Source organism: Delphinapterus leucas, chromosome 5 (genome assembly GCF_059928025.1).
Source record: "Delphinapterus leucas isolate spDelLeu-1000000601 "Yukka" chromosome 5, BTC_Dleu_Yukka2, whole genome shotgun sequence".
NCBI lineage: Eukaryota > Metazoa > Chordata > Mammalia > Artiodactyla > Monodontidae > Delphinapterus > Delphinapterus leucas.
This window is the reverse complement of record NC_143133.1, coordinates 31,612,401-31,633,539: the sequence shown is the minus strand read 5'-3', so window position 1 is coordinate 31,633,539 and position 21,139 is coordinate 31,612,401. Positions and strand designations below refer to the sequence as shown.

Genomic DNA, 21,139 nt, shown 5'->3' with positions numbered 1-21,139 from the left:
CCTAGAGAGTCAAGTGTTTCAAGGAAAATGTGAGAGTGTGCTTTTTTGTGGAAGATAATATGTACATACATCGTGTTTGTGTTGAAGGAAGGCAGTGTGAGACACTGTTAGTAGCAGAGCCAGCCTGGCCGATTGGGAGAGGTGGCGGTGGAGGTCTGTCGGCAGGAGACATCTTTCTCCTTCTGGTAATATGTGTGCTGGGAATGTCCTGGGTTGGAGACACTCGGCACTGGGCCCTGATGTAGTCTTCCTTCTGTATCTGTCGGGGTTGGTTCCAGGACCCCCTGGGAATACGAAAATCTGAGGATGCTTGAGTCCCTTACATAAAGTGGTATAGTATTTGCGTGTAATCTACACAATCCCCCAAATACTTTAAATCATCTCTAGATTACTTATAATATCTGATACAATGTAAATGCTATGTAGACTTCCCTGGCAGTCCAGTGGTTAAGACTTTGCCTTCCAGTGCAGGGGGTGCAGGTTCGATCCCTGGTCAGGGAGCTAAGATCCCACATGCCTCGCGGACCAAAAAAAACCAAAACACATGAACAGCAGAAGCAGTATTATAATAAATTCAGTAAAGACTTTTTAAAAAATGGTCCACATCAATGTAAATGCTATGTAAATCACAAGCAAGTCCAAGTTTTGCTTTTTGGAATTTTTTTTTTGGAATATTTTTGATCCGGGTTGGCGGAACCTGTGGATCCTGAGGGCCGACTGTAACTTCATTGTTTGACGAAACGTGCTCTCCAGTCAGTGTGCCTTTGTTTCCCCTTTTTGCAGATGAGTTGCCCTTCAAATGTCCTATAAAAAGATACCACACTCATCAAAGATGAGTGTGTAACCCTCACCTTTGAGATAGCCCTTTCTTTTCTTAAGGGTGGTGTGGAACCCCTGCTAGCACAGCCTTGGGTTGTGGAGACCCTGCTGGTGTGCTTCAGGGCATGTCAGCCACTCCTTGTTACTGCAGAGGGTCTCCTTGCCTTCTGTGATGGGGGATGGTTTATATTATGTGACAGGATAATTTATATTATTTTCCCCAGACCAAAAAGCAAGAAACTTTGAAAACTAGAATGTTAAACCTTAAAAAAAGTCTTTTTTTTTTTTTAAAACGACAAGCCCCTCCAGCTGGCCTTTAAGTTGGCCAACTTAGAAGTTGTTTGAGAAAGGTCAGTGTTCTTGTGCTGTAAAAGTGAAATGCTGTTTATGTCAGAGAGTGTTCTGCCTTTGCTTTCCTCTAAGAGTTTTATAGTGTCCAGTCTTACATTTAGGTCTTTAATCCATTTTGAGTTTATTTTTGTGTATGGTGTTAGGGTGTATTCTAATTTCATTGTTTTGGTTTTTATTTGCAGTCATTTTTGTGTGCTTTTATTTTTTTTTTAATGGACTAGATTGAGAATCTGCTTTATTTTTTTTGTGGTTTTTTTTTATACAGCAGCTTCTTATCTATTTTTTTAATAGCATCTTGCTTTATATTGATTTTCTTTATAATTTTCTTTTATTTAATTTTATTTATTTTTATACAGCAGGTTCTTATTAGTCATCCATTTTATACACATCAGTGTATACATGTCAATCCCAATCTCCCAATTCATCACACCACCACCCCCACCCCACCACCCCCACCACTTTCCCCCCTTGGTGTCCATACATTTGTTCTGTACATCTGTGTCTCTATTTCTGTCTTGCAAACCGGTTCATCTGTACCATTTTTCTAGATTCCACATATATGTGTTAATACACGATATTTGTTTTTCTCTTTCTGACTTACTTCACTCTGTGTGACAGTCTCTAGGTCCGTCCGCGTCTCTACAGATGACCCAGTTTCATTCCTTTTTACGGCTGAGTAATATTCCATTGTATGTACCACATCTTCTTTATCCATTTGTCTGTCGATGGGCATTTAGGTTGCTTCCATGACTTGGCTATTGTAAATAGTGCTGCAGTGAACATTGGGGTGCATGTGTCTTTTTGAATTATGGTTTTCTCTGGGTATATATATGCCCAGTAGTGGGATTGCTGGGGTGTGGTCTAATTTCATTCTTTTACATGTAGCTGTCCGGTTTTCCCAGCACCACTTATTAAAGAGACTGTCTTTTCTCCGCTGTATATTCTTGCATCCTTTGTCATAGATTACGTGACCACAGATACATGAGTTTATCTCTGGACTTTCTATCCTGTTCCATTGATCTATAAATCACAGCAAGATCTTTTTCAGTCCACCTACTAGAGTAATGAAAATTAAAACGAAAATAAATGGGACCTGATGAAACTTAAAAGCTTTTACACAGCAAAGGAAACTGTAAACAAAATGAAAAGACAACCCTCAGAATGGGAAAAAATATTTGCAAATGAAGCAACTGACAAGGGATTAATCTCCAAAATATACAAGCAGCTCATTCAGCTCAATATCAAAAAAATACCAACCCAGTCAAAAAATGGGTGGAAGATCTAAGTAGACATTTCTCCAGAGAAGACATACAGATGGTTAAAAAGCGCATGAAAAGATGCTCAGCATCACTAATTATTGGAGAATTGCACATCAAAACTACAATGAGGTATCACCACACACGGGTCAGAATGACCATCGTCAAAAAAATCCACAAACAATAAATGCTCAAGAGGGTGTGGGGAAAAGGGAACCCTCCTACATTGCTGGTGGGAATGTACACTGGTACAGCCACTATGGAGAACAGTATGGAGGTTCCTTAAAAAACTAAAAATAGAGCTACCATATGATCCAGCAATCCCACTCCTGGCCATATATCCAGAGAAAACCTTAATTCAAAAAGATATATGCACCCCAATGTTCATTGCAGCACTATTCACAATAGCCAACACATGGAAGCAACCTGAATGCCCATCAACAGAGGGAATGGATAAAGAAGATGTGGTTCATATATACAATGGAATATTAGTCAGCCATAAAAAAGGATGAAATAATGCCATTTGCAACAACATGGATGGACCTAGAGATTGTCATACTGAGTGAAGTCAGACAGAGAAAGACAAATATGATATCACTTATATGTAGAATCTAAAAAAAGGCTACAAATGAACTTATCTACAAAACAGAAATAGAGTTACAGATGTCGAAAATACACTTATGGTTATGGGGTGGGGGAGTAAGGGGCAGGGAGGGATAAATTGGAAGATTGGGACTGACACATACACACTGCTATATATAAAATAGAAAACTAATAAGGACCTACTGTGTAGCACTGGGAACTCTACTCAATACTCTGTAATGGCCTATATGGGAAAAGAATCTAAAAAAGAGTGGGTATACATATATGTATGACTGATTTACTTTGCTGTGCACCTGAAACTAACACAACATTGTAAATCAACTATACCGCAACAAAAATTAAAAAAAAAAAAGTGAAGTGCTTTCCTGGGCTGAGCACACGAAGGGTCCTCTTTCAGCCTCTGGTAGCCACCACCTAGCACACCAGCTGCTTTCACCTCACTCTTCTCTCCTCTTCCCAAATCACTAGTTTCTTCTCCCTTCCCTTCTCCTTCCCACTTGCCCCTGATTTCAGGCAGATTGTAGTATTGCCTTTTGAGCAAGCAGGAACCCCCAATCTGGTCGTAAGGAACCACTCCCCTTCCTGTGCTGTGACTAGGCCCTTGTGGTTGTAGTTAGCATTAGGCCATTTAGTGTACGTTTATCCACGAGGTGGTGCTGTAGGAAAGCTCGTAAGTCTTGCCTGTCTCTTTAAATATTTGCCTGTCCTGCCTTTGGCACCCCACTTTACTGAGGTCTTAAAAAATTAAATTGGGTTTAAGTCAGTATGGATTTTTAAAATTAATAATTTAATATTTTATATACTCAAAAGAATATGGTACTGCTTTTTTAAGGAGATTTTATAATAATAAGAATGCCTTGAACTACATTTATGATGTGTATACGTGTATCCTTCCTTCCCCAAGTCTATTAGTATAACCATAAAACTTCTTTTGGACCATGTTGGTTTTTTTCTGTTTTCATTTGAATTCCCAGTCAATGGAAAAGTAAAGCTTTTCACTTGAGGGGAAAAGATTGTAGTTCATGTTTATGTCAGATGTTTCTTGTTAAGGATTCAGGTGTTTCTTCACAGTTTTTTGCTTCTTTTGAGTGTCTGTGATGCATCCTGTTTTTCCTTAGTCTTTGTTCACTTGGAGTTTCATCTTGTGACTGACGTTGTTGCCTCCTTTTGTTTCTCACATACTGTGTGAATTAAATAATGCAAGTAGCCAGGAGAATTTTTGCTCCCTAAAATTAAGGAAGGTTTGGTAAAGAATACGTCAGCTTTTGGAACAGGTAACTTTTGAATTTAAAATTTCAAAATTTAAATGAAACAGGTCACTTGATTTCAGCCTCTTGTGTGAAGCTGTGTCTTTTCCCTGATTTCCTCTAGGGTCAGGAAAGGACAGGACCTGGGCAGTAAGCAGTCACCTTGTGTGTTGCACCTGAGAGGAGTCCTGACTGTTTCCAAAGATGGGACTCATTTCAATACTCTACTGTCTTTCTCTCCACAGACACACAATCTTTGCCAGCAACACTTCCTCTTTGCAGATCACAAGCATAGCCAATGCCACCACCAGACAGGACCGATTTGCCGGGCTCCATTTCTTCAACCCAGTGCCCCTGATGAAACTTGTGGAGGTCAGTGGGTGTCTACTTGTGCGTGCGTGCTTTTGCTCTGCCAGCCCTCAGCCCTGCTTCTGTGAGTCGCACCCTCCCTGCCACTGGGGATTGCACTGGATAGATTTTAGTGGCAGGGTGGAGGGTTGTCCTTGTGCTTGGGTTTCTCTGGCCAGACTCTCCTTTCAGAGCCAAAGGAAGAAACAGCACCTAATATCTAGGAAGGCCCCTGTGCTTTGTTTCTTTGCAGCCCTGTGTTCTGACCAGTGATGTCCAGGAGGGCTGTTAAGTTTGTGGAATGTCACTTACTTGTCTGTGCCGTAGCTGATAGGTAGTGTAGAGAGAGGCATCAGACCGGGAAGGCAGCACTGAAGACCACTAGCTTGATGAGACCACGGAGGGGAGAGCCACCCATGTTCATATTGTCTTGTCCAGGTCAGTGTGTCTAGGCTGGATGTGGAATTCTATTAGAAGCTTGGTTTCCCACAGGAGCCGCTGTAATATGCCCTGACCGCTGTTCCCGGGGTGAATTCAGCTCCAGATAACGGGGCCTTGATATTGTCACCAGGGGAGGCACAGCTCCCATGTGTTATAATCAGACCTATTAAAGCAGCTAGTGGGAGGCAGCCGCGTAGCACAGGGAGATCAGCTTGGTGCTTTGTGACCACCTAGAGGCGTGGGATAGGGAGGGTGGCGGGGAGGGAGACGCAAGAGGGAGGGGATATGGGGATATATGTATATGTAAAGCTGATTCACTTTGTTATACAGCAGAAACTAGCACACCATTGTAAAGCAATTATACTCCAATAAAGGTGTTGAAAAAAAATTAAAAAGCAGCTTCCAGTAGCCTTGAACCTCCCGACCTCAAACCTGGGAGGTGGAGGAAAGTGGCCAGGGAGGGCTGCCAGCGATCCTGTTTGGGCTGCTCCTGCTTGCTTGCTTGGAGTCTTAGGTACCAGGGAGGTGGAGTCACTGTAGATAATTTGCACCTGAAATGTGGCAACTTGCCGTTAATAGGGGGGCTCATTACAGGATCTGAGGAGCAGCTGCTATTAAAGTAGCATTTGTGCTGAGGCTGCGGAGTTACTGCCATGCGCGAAGCGTGGGGCTGTGGATCCAGGCAGGCCTCCGGAGACTGGCCCGGGCTCCCTGGGCACGCGGCGGGGTCTTTTTCTCCACTGCTGCCTTCTCGTCCAGGCCCCTTCCCCTCCCGCGTCCCCTCCCCCCACAACATAAGCATTAGCATCTAGTTTAAGGGTGACTACGTTTTCTTACAGTTCTCTTTCAAGGACGACTCTGACCCATTTTGCAATAGGAATTATCTGTTCCACTAACATTGCTTCTTATTTTCTTCCAATTTACTGCCAACCCCTAAGGCTGTTTTTGAAGAAGTTAAGGAATGAAAGGGAGGGGCACAGGGAATTAGAAGAAACAGCATTTCTCCTTATACAAAAAAGAGCAAGGAAGTGGAATGGAATTTTCAGCATTTCAGTACTTAGGGACTAATTACTTTTTTGGTTACCATATCATGCACATAATGTGTTTCGAAGATACAGACAAATTTTGTAGATTTATTTCAAACTCTAATACTGTCTTCAACTGCATTTATCTGATAATGTCCATCTGTGTCTTTGGAAATATGGCACCTTGATTGTTAACAGTTAATGCTTGGCAAGTGTTAACATTTTCTAGAAAGTGTTTTCCAAAAATGCTCTTCTTTATGCAACTTTTATTCTTTAACTTGAGCATTCATGTATGTGTTGCTGGTGGTAAGCACCACAATGAACCATAAGTTGAGTGGCTCTTCTTTCCTTGGGGCTGGGCTCAATTTATGTGTGTATATGTATATTTTTTCAGACCCTGTGTTGGAACAGAATATATGTAGCACATTGCTATTTGTTGAACGAATGAGTAAATATGCATCCTTCCTATTAAAAAAACAAAACAAAACTATATTATTGACTCCTTTAAGCCAACAGATTATTTTTTTAAACTCCATAATTAGCAGGCCTTGTCCTAGCTCAATCTATACGGTTCTGATGGAGGTGGTTTTATACCTCCTCTTGAATAATTCTCCTGTAGCTGTTTGATTTGTGATGCCTGCAGAGCAGTTTCTGGCCCATTTCATCCCATTCCTCAGCCCCATCTTCATGGTGCTTTTTTCTGTTTCCACTCATTTACTTCCCTTAGTGCCATAACGTAGTCCCACACCCCAAGCTGTGATCACATTAAAACATGAATGATAATGATTCTCTTCATTTATATAGAGCTTTTCATCCTGCACAGACACTAGCTCATTACACCATATAGCCCTCTTAAAAGAGGGAGGATGTGTCAAATGTCATCATCCCAATTTCATATAAGAAAGGTGAGGCACAGAGGGTTGATTTGACTTGCCTAGGCTCATATAAAGGGTCTGATGTAGAAGCCAAGCCTGTTTGCTTTGACTCTGGTTGAAGTCCCTTAACTGGCATTTAAATTGTATATTTAATTTATATATTTTTTTAAGTTTAAATTCATCTGGGTCTCTCTCCGTTTGCTGAAATCTAATTGCTGACAACGCCTGAGAGTTGACTGCCAGGTGTAACCCTTGGTGCTGACTTCGGTAGAGCCCAGCAGCCACTGTGAGGAGGGTAGCAGTCATACTCTGGCAGTGCACCTCATAGAGAAGGTCAGGAGGACCGCTAGGGGCCTTCCTGAGGCGCCTGGCAGGTGGCAGGCCCCAGCCATTGGCTGGTGTTTGCTGGTTATGAAAGCCTTCCTCTGGGATGAGCCTGTCCTGAGGCAAAGGGAGCTGTTGGGCTTTGGGGCATCTGTGTGGGAGAGGGCGCAGTAATGGGGGATTACTCACCTCAGAGTCCACAGGACCTGGGTGACCTGAGTGCACCTCTGTTTTCTTGAGGCTCCTTCTCATCTGTATGCTAAGAGAAGGTGTGACTTCATGCAGAGTACTTTAAGGGCAGTTGTTACACTCTAGTAGACTTCCAGTTACCTCCCTGAAATAATTAACAGTAGCAAGTAAAACGCTAATAAAAGCCAGCATTTACTGAGCGCTTCAGCCCTCGTAGGAGCTGCCCTTAATGCTTTACTTCCTAATCTAATTCCATTCTCATCTTAACTCCTTGAGGTAGGTAGAGTGATTTCAATGTCATTTCAATTTCAAGAAACATTCCCAGGGTCACAGAGCCAGTAAGTGGTATGATTGGTATTTGAACCCAGGTCTGTCTCAGTGACAAAACCTGTAGAACTCTCTTGCACACACACACACACACACACACACACACACACACACGTATGGTTTTTTTAAAAATATATTTATTTATTATTTTTGGCTGCGTTGGGTCTTCATTGCTGTGCGCGGGCTTTCTCTAGTTGTGGCGAGCAGGGGCTACTCTTCGTTGCGGTGTGCGGGCTTCTCATTGCGGTGGCTTCTCTTGTTGCGGAGCACGGGCTCTAGGCCCGTGGGCTTCAGCAGTTGCAGCACGCGGGCTCAGTCGTTGTGGCTTACGGGCTCTAGAGTGCAGGCTCAGTAGTTGTGGCGCACGGTCTTAATTGCTCTGTGGCATGTGGGATCTTCCCAGACCAGGGCTCTAACCCATGTCCCCTACATTGGCAGGCGATTCTTAACCACTGCACCACCAGGGAAGTCCCCACATTTATATTTTAAGCCTTGATTTTGTGTGTTCTGCTGTAGTCCACTATCTCAAAGTGGACGTTTTGTTTCTGGCTTGAAATCCTAATCTGAAACTGAAATTATTTTTGTCACCTGTGTGGCAATATTTGATCAGTGCTTCCTTGAACTGTTCTGTTGAGATTGTTTGCTGACGTTCTGATTATAACTCTTCTCTGCTTTACGTTTCCAGGTCATTAAAACACCAATGACCAGCCAGAAGACCTTTGAATCTCTGGTAGACTTCAGCAAAACGCTGGGAAAGCATCCTGTTGCTTGCAAGGTAGAGTATGGATAGCTTGGTAAAGGTGGGGGGGGGGGTGACTTTTCTCAGAACCTGACTTATTCCAGGTAGTATTCTTCCATAGTAGGATGATGTGGGATGTGGGCCACTTTTGCTGCAGGCCTGTCCGCAGGCTGTAAAGAGCAAGTTGCATCTAGCCATGCTCCTAAGCCGTGCTCCAGGCCATCAGGTGGATAGTCTGCGATCCAAATGGAGCCACAGCTTCAGCTAAATCGAAAACTTGGATTTCTCTCTGGGTCTTGACTTTTGTCTCTTGATGAGTGGTTGTGTTTCCATCAGTGGTTTTTGTTACCCCATCAGCTTCAGCTTCTTCTGGGCCCTGAGGAACCAGAACCCTGTGTGTCAGGCACAGCCTGGTGGCACATGAATCCCGAACAGAAAACTGGGGCTTCCCTTTTGGAAAGAACACTGCAGGTGATTAGGGAAATGGTGTGAGAGAGGTAGAGCCCACCTCAACCAAGGTAGCAGAAAATGAAGCTGTTTCTCAGTGGAATGTTGCGTATGATTTTGTTTGTGTTGTTTTGTTTTTCAGTAAGAAGTGTGGTGGGTGGAAAGCTTGCCTCCGGCCTTTTTCCCCTTTCTTGAGATACCTGGTATTATATGTAAAATTATCCCCAGGTGCTGTCACCTACTTTGTTTTGATTACCTTCAGTCTCTCCATTTGCTGTAGTTCCTCTTTAGTTCCCCGCAGATTTAGGGACTGCACTTCTTCATGACTTGGCTGTTTTTCTGAAAGGACAATTGTGTCACAGAATTCCATTACAAATTTTTATAAATATGTTATCTACTTTTTTGACCATAATCATTTTATTTAAAAAAATTATTTTTAAACAATTTTAAAAGGTTACTTTCCATTTACAGTTACTACAAAATATTGGCTATATTCCCCGTATTGTACAATACATCCTTGAGCCTACCTGATACCCAGTAGTTTGTATCTTCCATTCTCCCACCCCTGTATTTCCCTGTCTCCACCCCATGGTAACCACTAGTTTGTTCCCTATTACTGTGAGTCTGCTTCTTTTTTGTTCTATTTACCAGTTTGTTGTATTTTTTAGATTCCACATATAAGTGATATAATACAGTATTTGTCTTTCTCTGTCTGACTTCACGTAGCATAATGCCCTCCAAGTCCATCCATGTTGCTGCAAATGGCAAAATTTCATTGTTTTTTATGGCTGAGCAGTATTGCATTGTATATATATCATGTCTGCTTAAGCTAGTTGTCTGTTGATGGGCACTTGGGTTGTTTCCATGTCATGGTTATTGTAAATAGTGCTGCTCTGAATATTGGGGTGCATGTATCTTTTTGAAGTAGTGTTTTTGTTTTTTCGGATATATATCCAGGAGTGGAATTGCTGGTTGACTGTAATCTTTTAAATACCATTGTGGTTCTTCTCATACCATAGTTTTGCTTTCTAAAATAGTCTCAAGTTTGAACTCAAACTTCAAATATTTTATTAACCCATGAAAACTCAAATTGTTCATGAATCATCTGAATCAGTCATCTGTCGGTGTGGACCCCAATAGTCTTCCACATGCCAGTCCCCCCAGTGGAGGTCTGTAGTGTTATATTAGGGAATCTCATTTTTTTGGTTTAGTTTTATGGTTTTAAATATTTTGGATTAAAAAAAAAATCACATTAATAACCAGAGGGTATGGTTGCACTTTTTCTTACCAGTTGATGCTTTGTTTGTGGCAGAAAGTAGTCATAATGTTAGAAAGGGCATCAGCTTGCAGCAGATCAAAAGCCAGGTATGAAAATGGAGGTGCGGGAACAAGCCAGGGATGGTCTTCAGCAGCACAGTCATTAATTCATGGAGAGTGATGATTCGTTCTTCCATCAGACTGGCCATGGCAGATGCAGGCCTGGCAACTCTGGTCTCATAAAATTGCCCTTGTTACACCTCTTTTTAGGTGATACCTTAGGGCTTTTGGGGAGTCTCTCAGGGTCAGTTATTCAAGCTCTTGCTGAGGCACCCAGACGGCAGAGGGCAATCACATAGAACAAGGGTCAGCAAACTTTTCTGTCAAGGGCCAGATAGTAATATTTTAGGGCTTATGGTCTCTGTTGCAACTACTCGATTCTGCTGCATGGACCTTACCAGCAGGGAAGTGTGGCTGTGTTCCACTAAAGCTTTATTTACAACTGGATTTGGCCTGCAGGATTGTAGCTTACCAACACCCGACGCAGAAGAATGGCATGAACATGCCTGAGATGTGTCTTTCTTCCTAGTAAGACTTCACAGGGAAAGTGTGGTGTGAAAAGGTTAAGGCCATGGACTCTGGAGCCAGCCTGCCTGGGTTCACACCCTGGCTTTGGCACTTACTAGATGTGTAACCTTGGGCAAGTCACTTAACCTCTCTGTGCCTCAGTATCCTCTACCTCACGTAGAGGTAGTAATAGTACTTGTCTCACAGGGTTATTATGAGGAATAAACGAATTAATATTTGTAAAGTACTTAGAACAAACAATACCTGGTATATAATAAATACAGTAAAGTATATTTAATAAATATATGTGTATGAAAAATGTAAGTTGTGTGATTATATAAAATTAAACTGCTTAATTAAAGGACTGTGTCTCTTTACATTCTACCAATATTGAGAGTATCACTCTGCATCCTCAACAGCATTGAATATTATAATGGGGAAAAAACCTCTTGCCAGTAATCTTACTGGCAACATGCTATTTTGTTCTAATGAATATTTCTTTAAATATTTTGTGAGTTTTAGCATGTTTTCCTTATTGAGTTCTATGAGCTCTTTATGTAAATGATTTTAAAACTCCATATATTATATATGGAGAAAATATTTTTCCCAGGCTGCTTTCTGACTTCTAACCTTGTATATGGTGTGCTTCATGTATTCAGGTACCTTACCCCATCCTGAATTTCTACAATAAACTTTTTGAAGTTGAAAAGCATTTTTGCCCTAGTTATTTAAAAAAATTTTTTTTATTAGAGTATAGTTGATTTACAATGTTTCATTAGTTTCCGCTGTACAGCAAAGTATATCAGTTATACTATATCCACTTTTTTAGATTCTTTTCCCATATAGGTCATTACAGAGTATTGAGAAGAGTTCCCTGTGCTATACAGTAGGTCCTTATTAATTACGTATTTTATATATAGTAGTGTGTATTTGTCAGTCCCAGTCTCCCAATTTATCACCCCCCCCAACTTTCCCCCGGTAACCATAAGTTTGTTTTCTACACTTGTGACTATTTCTGTTTTGTAAATAAGTTCATTTGTACCACTTTTTTAGATTTCACATATAAACGATATCATGATATTTGTCTTTCTCTGTCTGATGTATTTCTCTCGGTATGAGATTCTCTAGGTCCATCCATGGTGCTGCAAATGGCATTATTCCTTTCTTTTTTTCTAGCTGAGTAATATCCCATTGTATATATGTACCACATCTTCTTTATCCATTCATCCGTCGATGGACATTTAAGTGCTTCCATGCCCTAGTTATTAAATCAACATGGTTATATTAATATAGTCTTGGTTAAACTGATAAAGCTCTTTTGTGCATCTCTGTATTCCTGGGAGATGAGGTAGGCGTGGTTTCAGCTTGTCCAGAGTGAAAGGAGCTACAAATCCTGTGGCTACGGTGTGCAGTCTGGTGAGTTGGAAGAGTAATGCAGGAGGCTGGGCGTCTTTAATTCAGATGTTTATGGAGTGTCCAGTGTGTGCTTGAAACAGGACACAAGGCCTGGGGCCAGGGTGCAGATTTCTTCCTGCAGGAGGATCACAGCCTTTTGTTAAAAGAGCGGGCTCCATTTACTTAGTGGAAATCAACTTCACATAAGTACCACCAAAAAGTTAACCAACCCAGCCTGCCCCACAAGCTTCCAAAAGAGATCAGTAGGTAGAATCCAGACACCATACTAGGCCTCCAGGAGAGATGGTTAAGCATTTTAATGAGGGGGGAAATGAAGAAGGGATGTGCAGTACAAGGAGTCATCAGGGTAGAGAGTCTTCGGCAGTGAGCTGTGAAAGGCCATCGATCTGTTAGCATCTGCTTGTTTGCCCCGGCACCTGTCCCCAGCTCCACCATCCTGTGCTGTGCGCTGGAGCCTGAGAAAATCCTGAGCAGCCGGGAGGTCGTGCTCCTACGAGGAGTGTTCAAGATGGACTGTTACTTTTTCTAGACTCCTGAAAGGGATGTGGGAGAGAAGAGGAGTAAAAGGACTACCATTTGAGGGGAGGGCTGTATGCACAGCATTTTATGTGTTCTGATTTATCTTCACAACCTGTGAGGTGGAAGTTACTATTCCCATTTCACAGATGATGAAACTGAGATTCAGAATGATGCAAGGTCAGAGAATATTAGAATTCGAGCCCACATCTGCCTGCCCCCAAAGCCATGCTCTTTCTAGTGACCCCTCTGCCTTATCTGCCTTTATTTCAGGGTCCGTGCAGTAGGGGCTTATGGGGTACTATAATTGTTGGATAAATTGTCATGTGAGATAGAAGTGAGACTGTCTTGGTACCTTAAAACATTTTGAAAATGTATAGCTTGATAAATGTGGGTAACAGTCCAGGGTGAGAAGGAGTGATCTGGTGACTTTACAAAAGATAAAGTTCATGGAAAATTCATTTGTCTACTGTTTTTCTCTCTCCTCTGACAGGATACTCCTGGGTTTATTGTGAACCGTCTCCTGGTGCCATACCTCATGGAAGCAGTCAGGCTGTATGAACGAGGTAGCTGTCCCGACCCAGGCTGGGTGCAGCGAGTCTGGGAGTTCTCCCGCAGGGTCTGTGGGAAGGGATGGGCCATGAGGCGTAGGGGAGGAGCTTCTGTTTTCTGGCTCTGTGGATCAGCCTGACCCTGGGCCCCCATGCCTCTGTCACTGTGCTCCCAGGCCCCCCTGGATTCCCTCTGAGGTGGCTCTGGGACAGCCCCCCCACTACAGTCCCAGCCAGAGCAATCATAGGCCAACACGGATTTATATCCTGGATCTCTGGTTAAAGGGTTTATTGCTTAAAATAATCATGATGATGATGATGTAGATGTAAAAGTCACAGGGCTAGGAAACCTTTAAAATTCCCTAAGGTTCTAAAATTGAGACAGGAGAAGGGAAATGAGTAACAAGGCTGTTGTGTGACAAGGAATGTTTCTAACAGCCTCGTCCATCCTTACTGAGTGATGTTATGATGCATTTTCTTTTTTAACCTTAAGAATGGTCTGAAATGGTTTTTTCTCAATACTTTGTTGATTGACAAAGAATCATTTTCCCTGTTGCAGAAGTAGACTTGGGACATGGTCCAAGGTTATAAAATGTCATGTATCCTCCTGCCTACCTTACCTACCGCATTTCTGGAAAGGTAACTATCATGTCTGCTTCAAAGGCAAACAGGCCTTAATAGGACTGGATGAAAAGCAAGTGTAATTGTTTTCAATTACTTCATTTACAAATGCTTGCTCCTGAGAATGTCATTTTTGAAACAAAACATTTATACTAGCTCTTCCAGAGAGATGAAAGCATATTTTCTTCCTCAAAATCTGCTTTAAATATTAAAACTTTTCTCTGTGTTTTATGGAGGCATTTGCCTCACTTTTGCTCCAAGATCAAACCAACACTTCTGTGTTTATCTATCAACAAATATGCCTAATTACACCTCAAAGACAGCATGAAGCATTTTGCCCTACTTTGAAAGGCAGAGTTTTTTTTGTAATGTAATGTTTTAGAATATAGCATGTGGGTGATCCACCTCGTAATGGTGTCTTTCTCACTGAAACATGCTGTCACTTTGATATATTTTCAACTGAACCATGTATCTGGTTGTAAGTTGAAAGTCATTTTCTTATCTTCTACTTTCCTCTTACCAGCAGTGGTCCTTTTCTAAGCAGATGGAATCTCTTTAACCTTCACCATCACTAGCCACCTGGGAGGTGAAATTCGGAGGGGAATCTGACCCCACAGGGGAAGTACTCTTACTTTGCCCTTGGCGGCGCCCTCAGTACCCTGGAGGTGCTGGGGGTCATGTCTGGCTGCTGTTTCCCAGGAAGCCACACTATGGTCTGGACTCCTCACACCTCAGGCTTCTTACCATGTCCGTTCTGCCACCTCAAGGTTCTGCCCTCATTCAGCCAGCGCAGGGGGTGCTCACATGCACGCCTGCCACCCCGCCTCTGTTAGCCTGCTCTGAGTGGCTGGCGGAACTGCATCCGTTCTTCTTTGACACCTGAAGGCATTCTGGATTATCCTGTCTCGCTGCCATGTCTTTTCATTTGTCACTTTGGATTCCTCCCTGTCACCCCAGTCTCCCTGTGCCGGTCAGCCTGCCTTTAGTGAGGCTCCCCCAGGCAGCCAAGGATTTCCCGTTACCTTGTGTCTTTTCCAAACTGGTCTCCTCAAGTATTGTGTTGTCCAGGAGGGTGAGGAGACAGTGCGTGCAGTGCCGCGCCCCGCCCGCTGCCAGCAGAGTCAAGCCATGAAGGCAGTTCAGCCCAGCCTTTTCCGAACTCATTGTGGAGAATTTCTCTGGATGACACTGTCTTGGTCAGCTTGGGTTGCTATAAAAAATACAGCAATATAGATTGGGTGGCATATAAATGACAGAAATATAATTCTTACAGTTCTGGAGGCTAAAGTCCAAATTTAGGGTGCCAGCATGATTGGGTATCTGTGCAAGCCCTCTTCTGGTTGTAGACTGCCTCCCATGGCAGAGAGCAGAGAGAGGAAACAGGCTCTCTTATGACTCTGAGAAGAGCGCTGATCCCATTCATGGGAGCTCTACCCTTGTGACTCTTCTAATCCTAATTCCTACGAGACCCCACCTCCTTATACCATCGCATTGGGGGGTAGTATTTCAACATGAATTTTGGGTCCATTACAAACACTTTTGTAATTCCCGAGGTAAGTGTGCCACTCAGACAGGTTGGCAGAATGCTGCTTTGAGCGGTAGAGGGTCGTCAGAAGGATGTGTGGGGCATTAGAACAGAGAATCAGCTCTGTCGTTGTCCACTCGGGCCTCCTGGGCAGCTGAGCGTCTTTTCAGTGCACAGGCCCCCAGCAGCGCTTCCGTCAACTGCCTGTGGAGTCTAGCTGCGCTTCACCGCCCCCATCGCTGCTCTCTGGTGTTGGGAGCCTCCTTGCTTCTGTCGTGCCTTCCTCCCCAGTGCCCTGCAGCTTCTGTCCTCTCTCCTTCGTTGCTGTCATCATTCCCACTGTAACCGAGGCCTGATTGGTGGGCTCGGTCACCCTTGCCCCTGGGGGTCCGGGCTCTCTCTGCAGACCTTTGAGCAGGCTGGTGCCTGGAGCAGACAGCTGCCCCCGTCAGATGCCACTGTGACAGGGTCCACTCTGGCAGCGTGGTGGGGCTGCATGGTTAGCTCTTCTCGGGTGACGCCCTGGGAGTGTCGTGAGCCTGTTCCCCAGGCACTGTGTGACATCCTGCTCACACTGTCCCTCCCCCGCCCAAGACGTGTTCAGCGGTTCCATTGTAGCCTACCAAATACGGTGCCCTCACCAGGGGGCCTTCTTTCTCCTCACCCTCTGCCTTCCTGTCATCACCCCACACCTTACTCCCACCTTCTCACAAGGCCCCACTGGACTGTCCCCAGCGCTCCAGGCTGGATGTGGTCTGTGTTGTCGTAACTGTACACTTTGCTTCTCCTTCGGGGCATGTGCTACTCTCTTCCCTGCCGCACGGCATGTGTCTCTCTTCTCCTACTGTACTCTTGTCTTCTGCGGCAGTATTTGGGTCCCCATCTTCATACCCCGCAAAGTGCTTGTGTAGGACAGGCTTTAGGTAGCTGTTGATGAATAAAGGAATGGTGGCTGCACTGCGGTTCTGATCTCTTTGCTGTGACTCTGGTTTGTTGTTAATGCCAAGAATGGTCGGTAGGTGGTGCTGATGAGCCGGCAGAGGAAGCCTGTTGGGGCAGGTCCCAGGTTCTCAGGCCTGCAGAAGAGCTGGGAGTTCACTGAGGACGCCCTTCTTTGTTGTTCAGAGTTGGGGGCTCTTAGCTGACGGTGGGGGTGGGTCCCATGAGCCTCCTAAGGCTGATGCCGAATTTTGTGTATATGTGCATTTTCTTTGGAGAAGGTGTCAGGTTCCAAGTGAAGTGCTTGATTCTAAAGAGTAGGAATTATTGGTCTAAAATTATTATTGGTTAAAATTATTGGTCTATACCACGTGTTGTTAACTCCCACTTGGCACACCGGTCTGTATTTTATTTCGCTCTCTTTTCTTTTTGCCTCTTTCACCCTGTGTTACTCAGAACAGAATTTTTAGAATTATACTGACTTTGTAAAGCTTTTTAGATTTTTTTCCATGATGTGCTGTGTCTTCATATTATTTCAGTCAAGTGAGCCTCTGAATCTGGAATTACAGTTTTGACTCTAGGATTTATTGTCTGTCTTGAATATTGATTTGATTAAATGGCTTTAGGTAAGTTGGAACCGTTATGCTATGAGATTTCTGTCCCCAGGGAGCCTATATTCTAATGAGGGGAGACAGCCTGTAGCAAATGAACCAATAGATAACATGTTAGGTTGTGACCAGTAATCCCCGAGAAAGATAAAGTCTAGGGGATGGCTGGAGTCCTAGCCTGGAGTCCTGACAGTTGCTAGTGTATATGCAGGGAGGAGGGGGAGGCTCTGATGCGGTGACACCTGAGCAGAGGTTCTGCGGATGGTGAGGACAGGTCACCAGTACAGGGAGCATCCTGGGCTGTTGTTCCAGCATTCTGGCCCGGACACCACGGAAACCTTGAAGTCTAATGAAATCCTCTCGGCATAATCCACTTATCAGCTGCCGGCTTCTTTCTCACTCCTGCCTTTGCACGTGCTGCTCCTGCTCCCTGGAATGCCCTTCCCGGCCCCTCCCTGGGATTCTCTTCAGGACCGCCAGGACCCGGGCCTGGGTGGCAGTTGTGGTGAAGTCGTGGCAGTATGAGTAAATCTCTCCGTGTCTGTGAGTCTTCATGAATCCTCAGCACTTGTCATGATGAAATTTGTGCTTCACACATCTGAACCCTCCCATTATACTGTGAACACTGGAGTGCTTGTCTTGTTTTTCTTTGTCTCATTCCAAGTCTCTGGTGCCTGATACATAACAGATATAGACAAAAGTTGAATGAGTGAATGAGGCTGCCTGATAAGGCTAATGTGTATGTGATCATTTTTGCTCTCTTATGGCCTGAAGCTCAAATCATGGTTCTCAGGATCCTCTGGTGGAGTACTGATAATGTCTCCCGTAAGAAATAATTGGTTGGTATTTTAATCATCTTGAAATCCTTTGGCATTACCTTAGTACTTCATATGCTTTTAAAAATAGAGTCTTTATGCATGTTAAGTAGTTCTTGTTCCTCATGTCTAAAAATCTGAACTATTTAGGTTGTGAAATCTCTCAAGTCTTTTATAGCTTTTTAATTTTATTTAGCTTTGGTATAATTGACCATTTCTTTATGCTTTGGAACAAAATTCTAGATAGACACTTGTGACAGGCTAGTCCTGATTTTGGAGAAAGGGACCAGGTTGTTCTCTGTAAAGACCTCTGTGACATTATGTGGAGGATAAAAACTCCAAGAAAAAAGCACTTGGCCCTTGACTCCTCAGCACACTTGCACACTTACATGGCAGTGCTCAGTCGGGTTTGGGCTTTCCTTTAAACATTATCGTGACTAAAGAGTTTGTGTGCATGTGATTCCAGAGGGATACTCATTACTTATAAAACCAGGAAATCTGGAAAAGAAAAATATACATATAATACATAGAAAAACAAAAAAAAGCCCATTTATCAATCAAAAACATGTCCTCGCTTTAAAGGATATTTTAGTAAGTTATTCCAGAGAAGGTGATTCCCAATCCATTAGAAAGTAACTAATGTTTCCAGGCCACTGGGGCCTTCTCTCTCCATGAACAAGGTTGCAGTGCTCTAGAATTCACCTCACAGAGTAACTTCGTGGAGTAGCTTTGAAAATCTTGTGACCTATTTGGCATTTACCTCTAAGAAAAATCTTACCTAAGCCAGAGCTCCTGACTCCAGATGTTTTTTGAATGTGCAAATATGTAAAATGCTAGTAATTCAGGGACTCAGCACGTGACCAGGAGGATTCTGGGAAGGATGGTGGTGACTCAGCACTGCCCTCTTCTGCGCAGGTGATGCATCCAAGGAAGACATCGATACTGCTATGAAGCTGGGTGCTGGGTACCCCATGGGCCCATTCGAGCTTCTCGATTATGTTGGGCTGGATACTACGAAGTTCATCATGGACGGTAAGAATTGGAATTCTCTGTTGTCTGTCTTTAATTGAGTTGAGGTAGTCTCTCTCAACTATGAATTAAAGTATAATGCCTATTTAAACAGATAAGGAGTCTTAGTAGACCTTCCAAAGTCCTGCCCCACCAGCTTAAAGATTAAAGTGAAATGGCAGAAGGAAAAATGTGATTGCCTATTCTCCTCATAAGGCAACTTTTTTTAAAAACTTTTCATTTTGAAATAATTATAGATTCGCAAGAAGTCTCAAATACAGCACAGACAGGGCCTGTGTACCCCTTTATATAGTTTCCCCCTGTGGTTCCATCTTATATCATAACCACAGTACAGTATCAAAGCCAGGAAATTGACACTGGTACACAGTCATTCTATCACATATGCTGATATGTGTAACCACTGCATTCAAGATGCACGACCATGTAAAAAAGTGTATTCATTTTACAGTAGTGGCTCTGAAGACAGGTTTAAAATAGTAACCAAAATTGGGCTACCGAAGTTGAATGTACCTCATAATACCAAGTTGCACAAAGAATGCTTACGGGAGGAGCAAGGAGGGCTCTGGTTTAAGCATGAACTTTTGAATTTTATGAGGGTACAAAATACCAGGGGCAGCAAATTCAGATTTGCTGAAAAGTCATTTCACTGTGTCACTGAGGGGTCCAGCCACCAGGTGAATGGGTTCTGTTTGTGACCCTGGACCTTTGGCATTAGCGATTCCCAGGAAGGGGTCGGATGAACAGGACAGCCATTGGTAGAGCTGGGCCTCGAGCGGCGCGGCCTGGTGGCAGCACACCCGCTTTAGGGCTCATGCTCAGCCTTCCTTCTGCCTCTGCCGTTTTGGCCTGAGTGACACCAAGCCTGTGGGGCTCTCCCACATCAGAGTAAGGACCCTTCTCCCCACGCTCTGCCTCCAGACTTGCCCAGGAACGCCGAGACTTAAACCCAGCAATTCATCCGAAGCTCTTTTCCCTCCTCTCAATAGGATGGCATGAAATGGATACAAAGAACCCCTTGTTTCAGTCCAGCCCATCCATGAATAAGCTGGTAGCAGAGAATAAGCTTGGCAAGAAGACTGGAGAAGGATATTACAAATACAAGTGATGCGCAGCTTCTCTGGCTCTGGGAAGAAGCCCCGTAAGCACATACCAACAGCTCCCCAAGTGCCCCGGGGAATGCTCTTTGGTCAGACGTTCCCTCACACAGCACGGTCTGTTCGATGTGCATTTTGATTGTAATCTATCTGAACTAATTATTTACAGTAGTTACAGTAATAGCCGATTCCTCCATTGAGAACTAATTCCCTTTTTAAGTCTGTTTGTTCATTTCTGTGTATTTTCTAAAAAGCTTTACACCTTAGGTGCCTTGGAGTAAACATTTATTTTGAACCTTGTCGTTTTTGTAAAGAGTGTCCTGAACCTGAACTCATTCACTTGTAACGAGAGCACCCTGTGTCCGTCGTTGCCACATGGGAGAGCCGCGAGCCGTTGCCTCGTCGTGGTGTGTCTGTGGAGGGCTGCGTGAGCAGCACCTGCATCTCGCCTTTACCAGAACATGTGCTGCCTGCAGCCTCAAGCCTTACCCTACTTCAGGCGTGACGTCAGGTGTCACGCCTCGATTCAGCTCATCATCGAGATGCTGCTTCTGGATTGGTGGGAATACCTCCATGTGTTTTGTTTTTGCGGGAAGAGGTTTCATTCACCTCTGAAATCTGAGTGGTTATTGTCTTTTTTTTTTTCATGAGAAATAATTGCTGCAGATTGACTCTAATGAAATACAGTCTTTTATTCTGTGAAAATTTGAATTCAAATAAACATGTAAAATTTAAAATCATAATATGCTTAAACGGTTATAAAAGTAAAGGTTGGTAATTTAGGCAGAAGCTGTGCCATCTTCTTTGGCCTGTAGTCACTTTTTTGAGTGGTAATGGAGGGGGAGGAGTGGCAGGAGAGGGTGTTCATGTACAACCTGCCTGCAGCTGTCACTCCAGATTTCTTACCCACAGAGCAAGAATAAGGGCACAGAAAACACTTTTTAAGGAACATCTGTTTCTTCTTTGCCAACAAAAAGAAACAGTGTAACATAAGCTTCTTTTAATCATTGGCTTGAGAAAGTGTCTTCCAAGATAGAATTTTGAAGCTGGAAAGAAATCAGAAACCCTGAGGTCCAGTGGCCTCATTAACAGAGAGCTGAAGTGACGTGCCCAAGGTCACCAGAAATTCTGTGGCGGAGCCAGGATTAGAACTAGGTTTCAATGATTAAAAAAAAAAAATACAAAAAAGCAAATTTGAAAATTTCAAACA

At 43.5% G+C, this 21,139-nt stretch overlaps 1 protein-coding gene across 2 annotated transcripts in view; it reads left to right on the top strand.

Moving 5' to 3' along the window:
- The window catches only part of HADH (hydroxyacyl-CoA dehydrogenase), a 47,440-nt gene extending 26,768 nt beyond the window's left edge, over positions 1 to 20,672 (top strand). The window contains exons 4-9 of one of the 2 annotated variants that reach the window (XM_022567096.3): positions 4,522 to 4,648; positions 8,491 to 8,580; positions 13,241 to 13,313; positions 18,722 to 18,838; positions 19,822 to 19,973; positions 20,244 to 20,672. In XM_022567096.3, the coding sequence (XP_022422804.1) occupies positions 4,522 to 4,648; positions 8,491 to 8,580; positions 13,241 to 13,313; positions 18,722 to 18,838; positions 19,822 to 19,940 (526 nt within the window). In that variant the 3' untranslated portion in view covers positions 19,941 to 19,973; positions 20,244 to 20,672. The other variant, XM_030760086.2, reaches the window with a different exon arrangement.
- Positions 20,673 to 21,139: the final 467 nt, after the last annotated feature.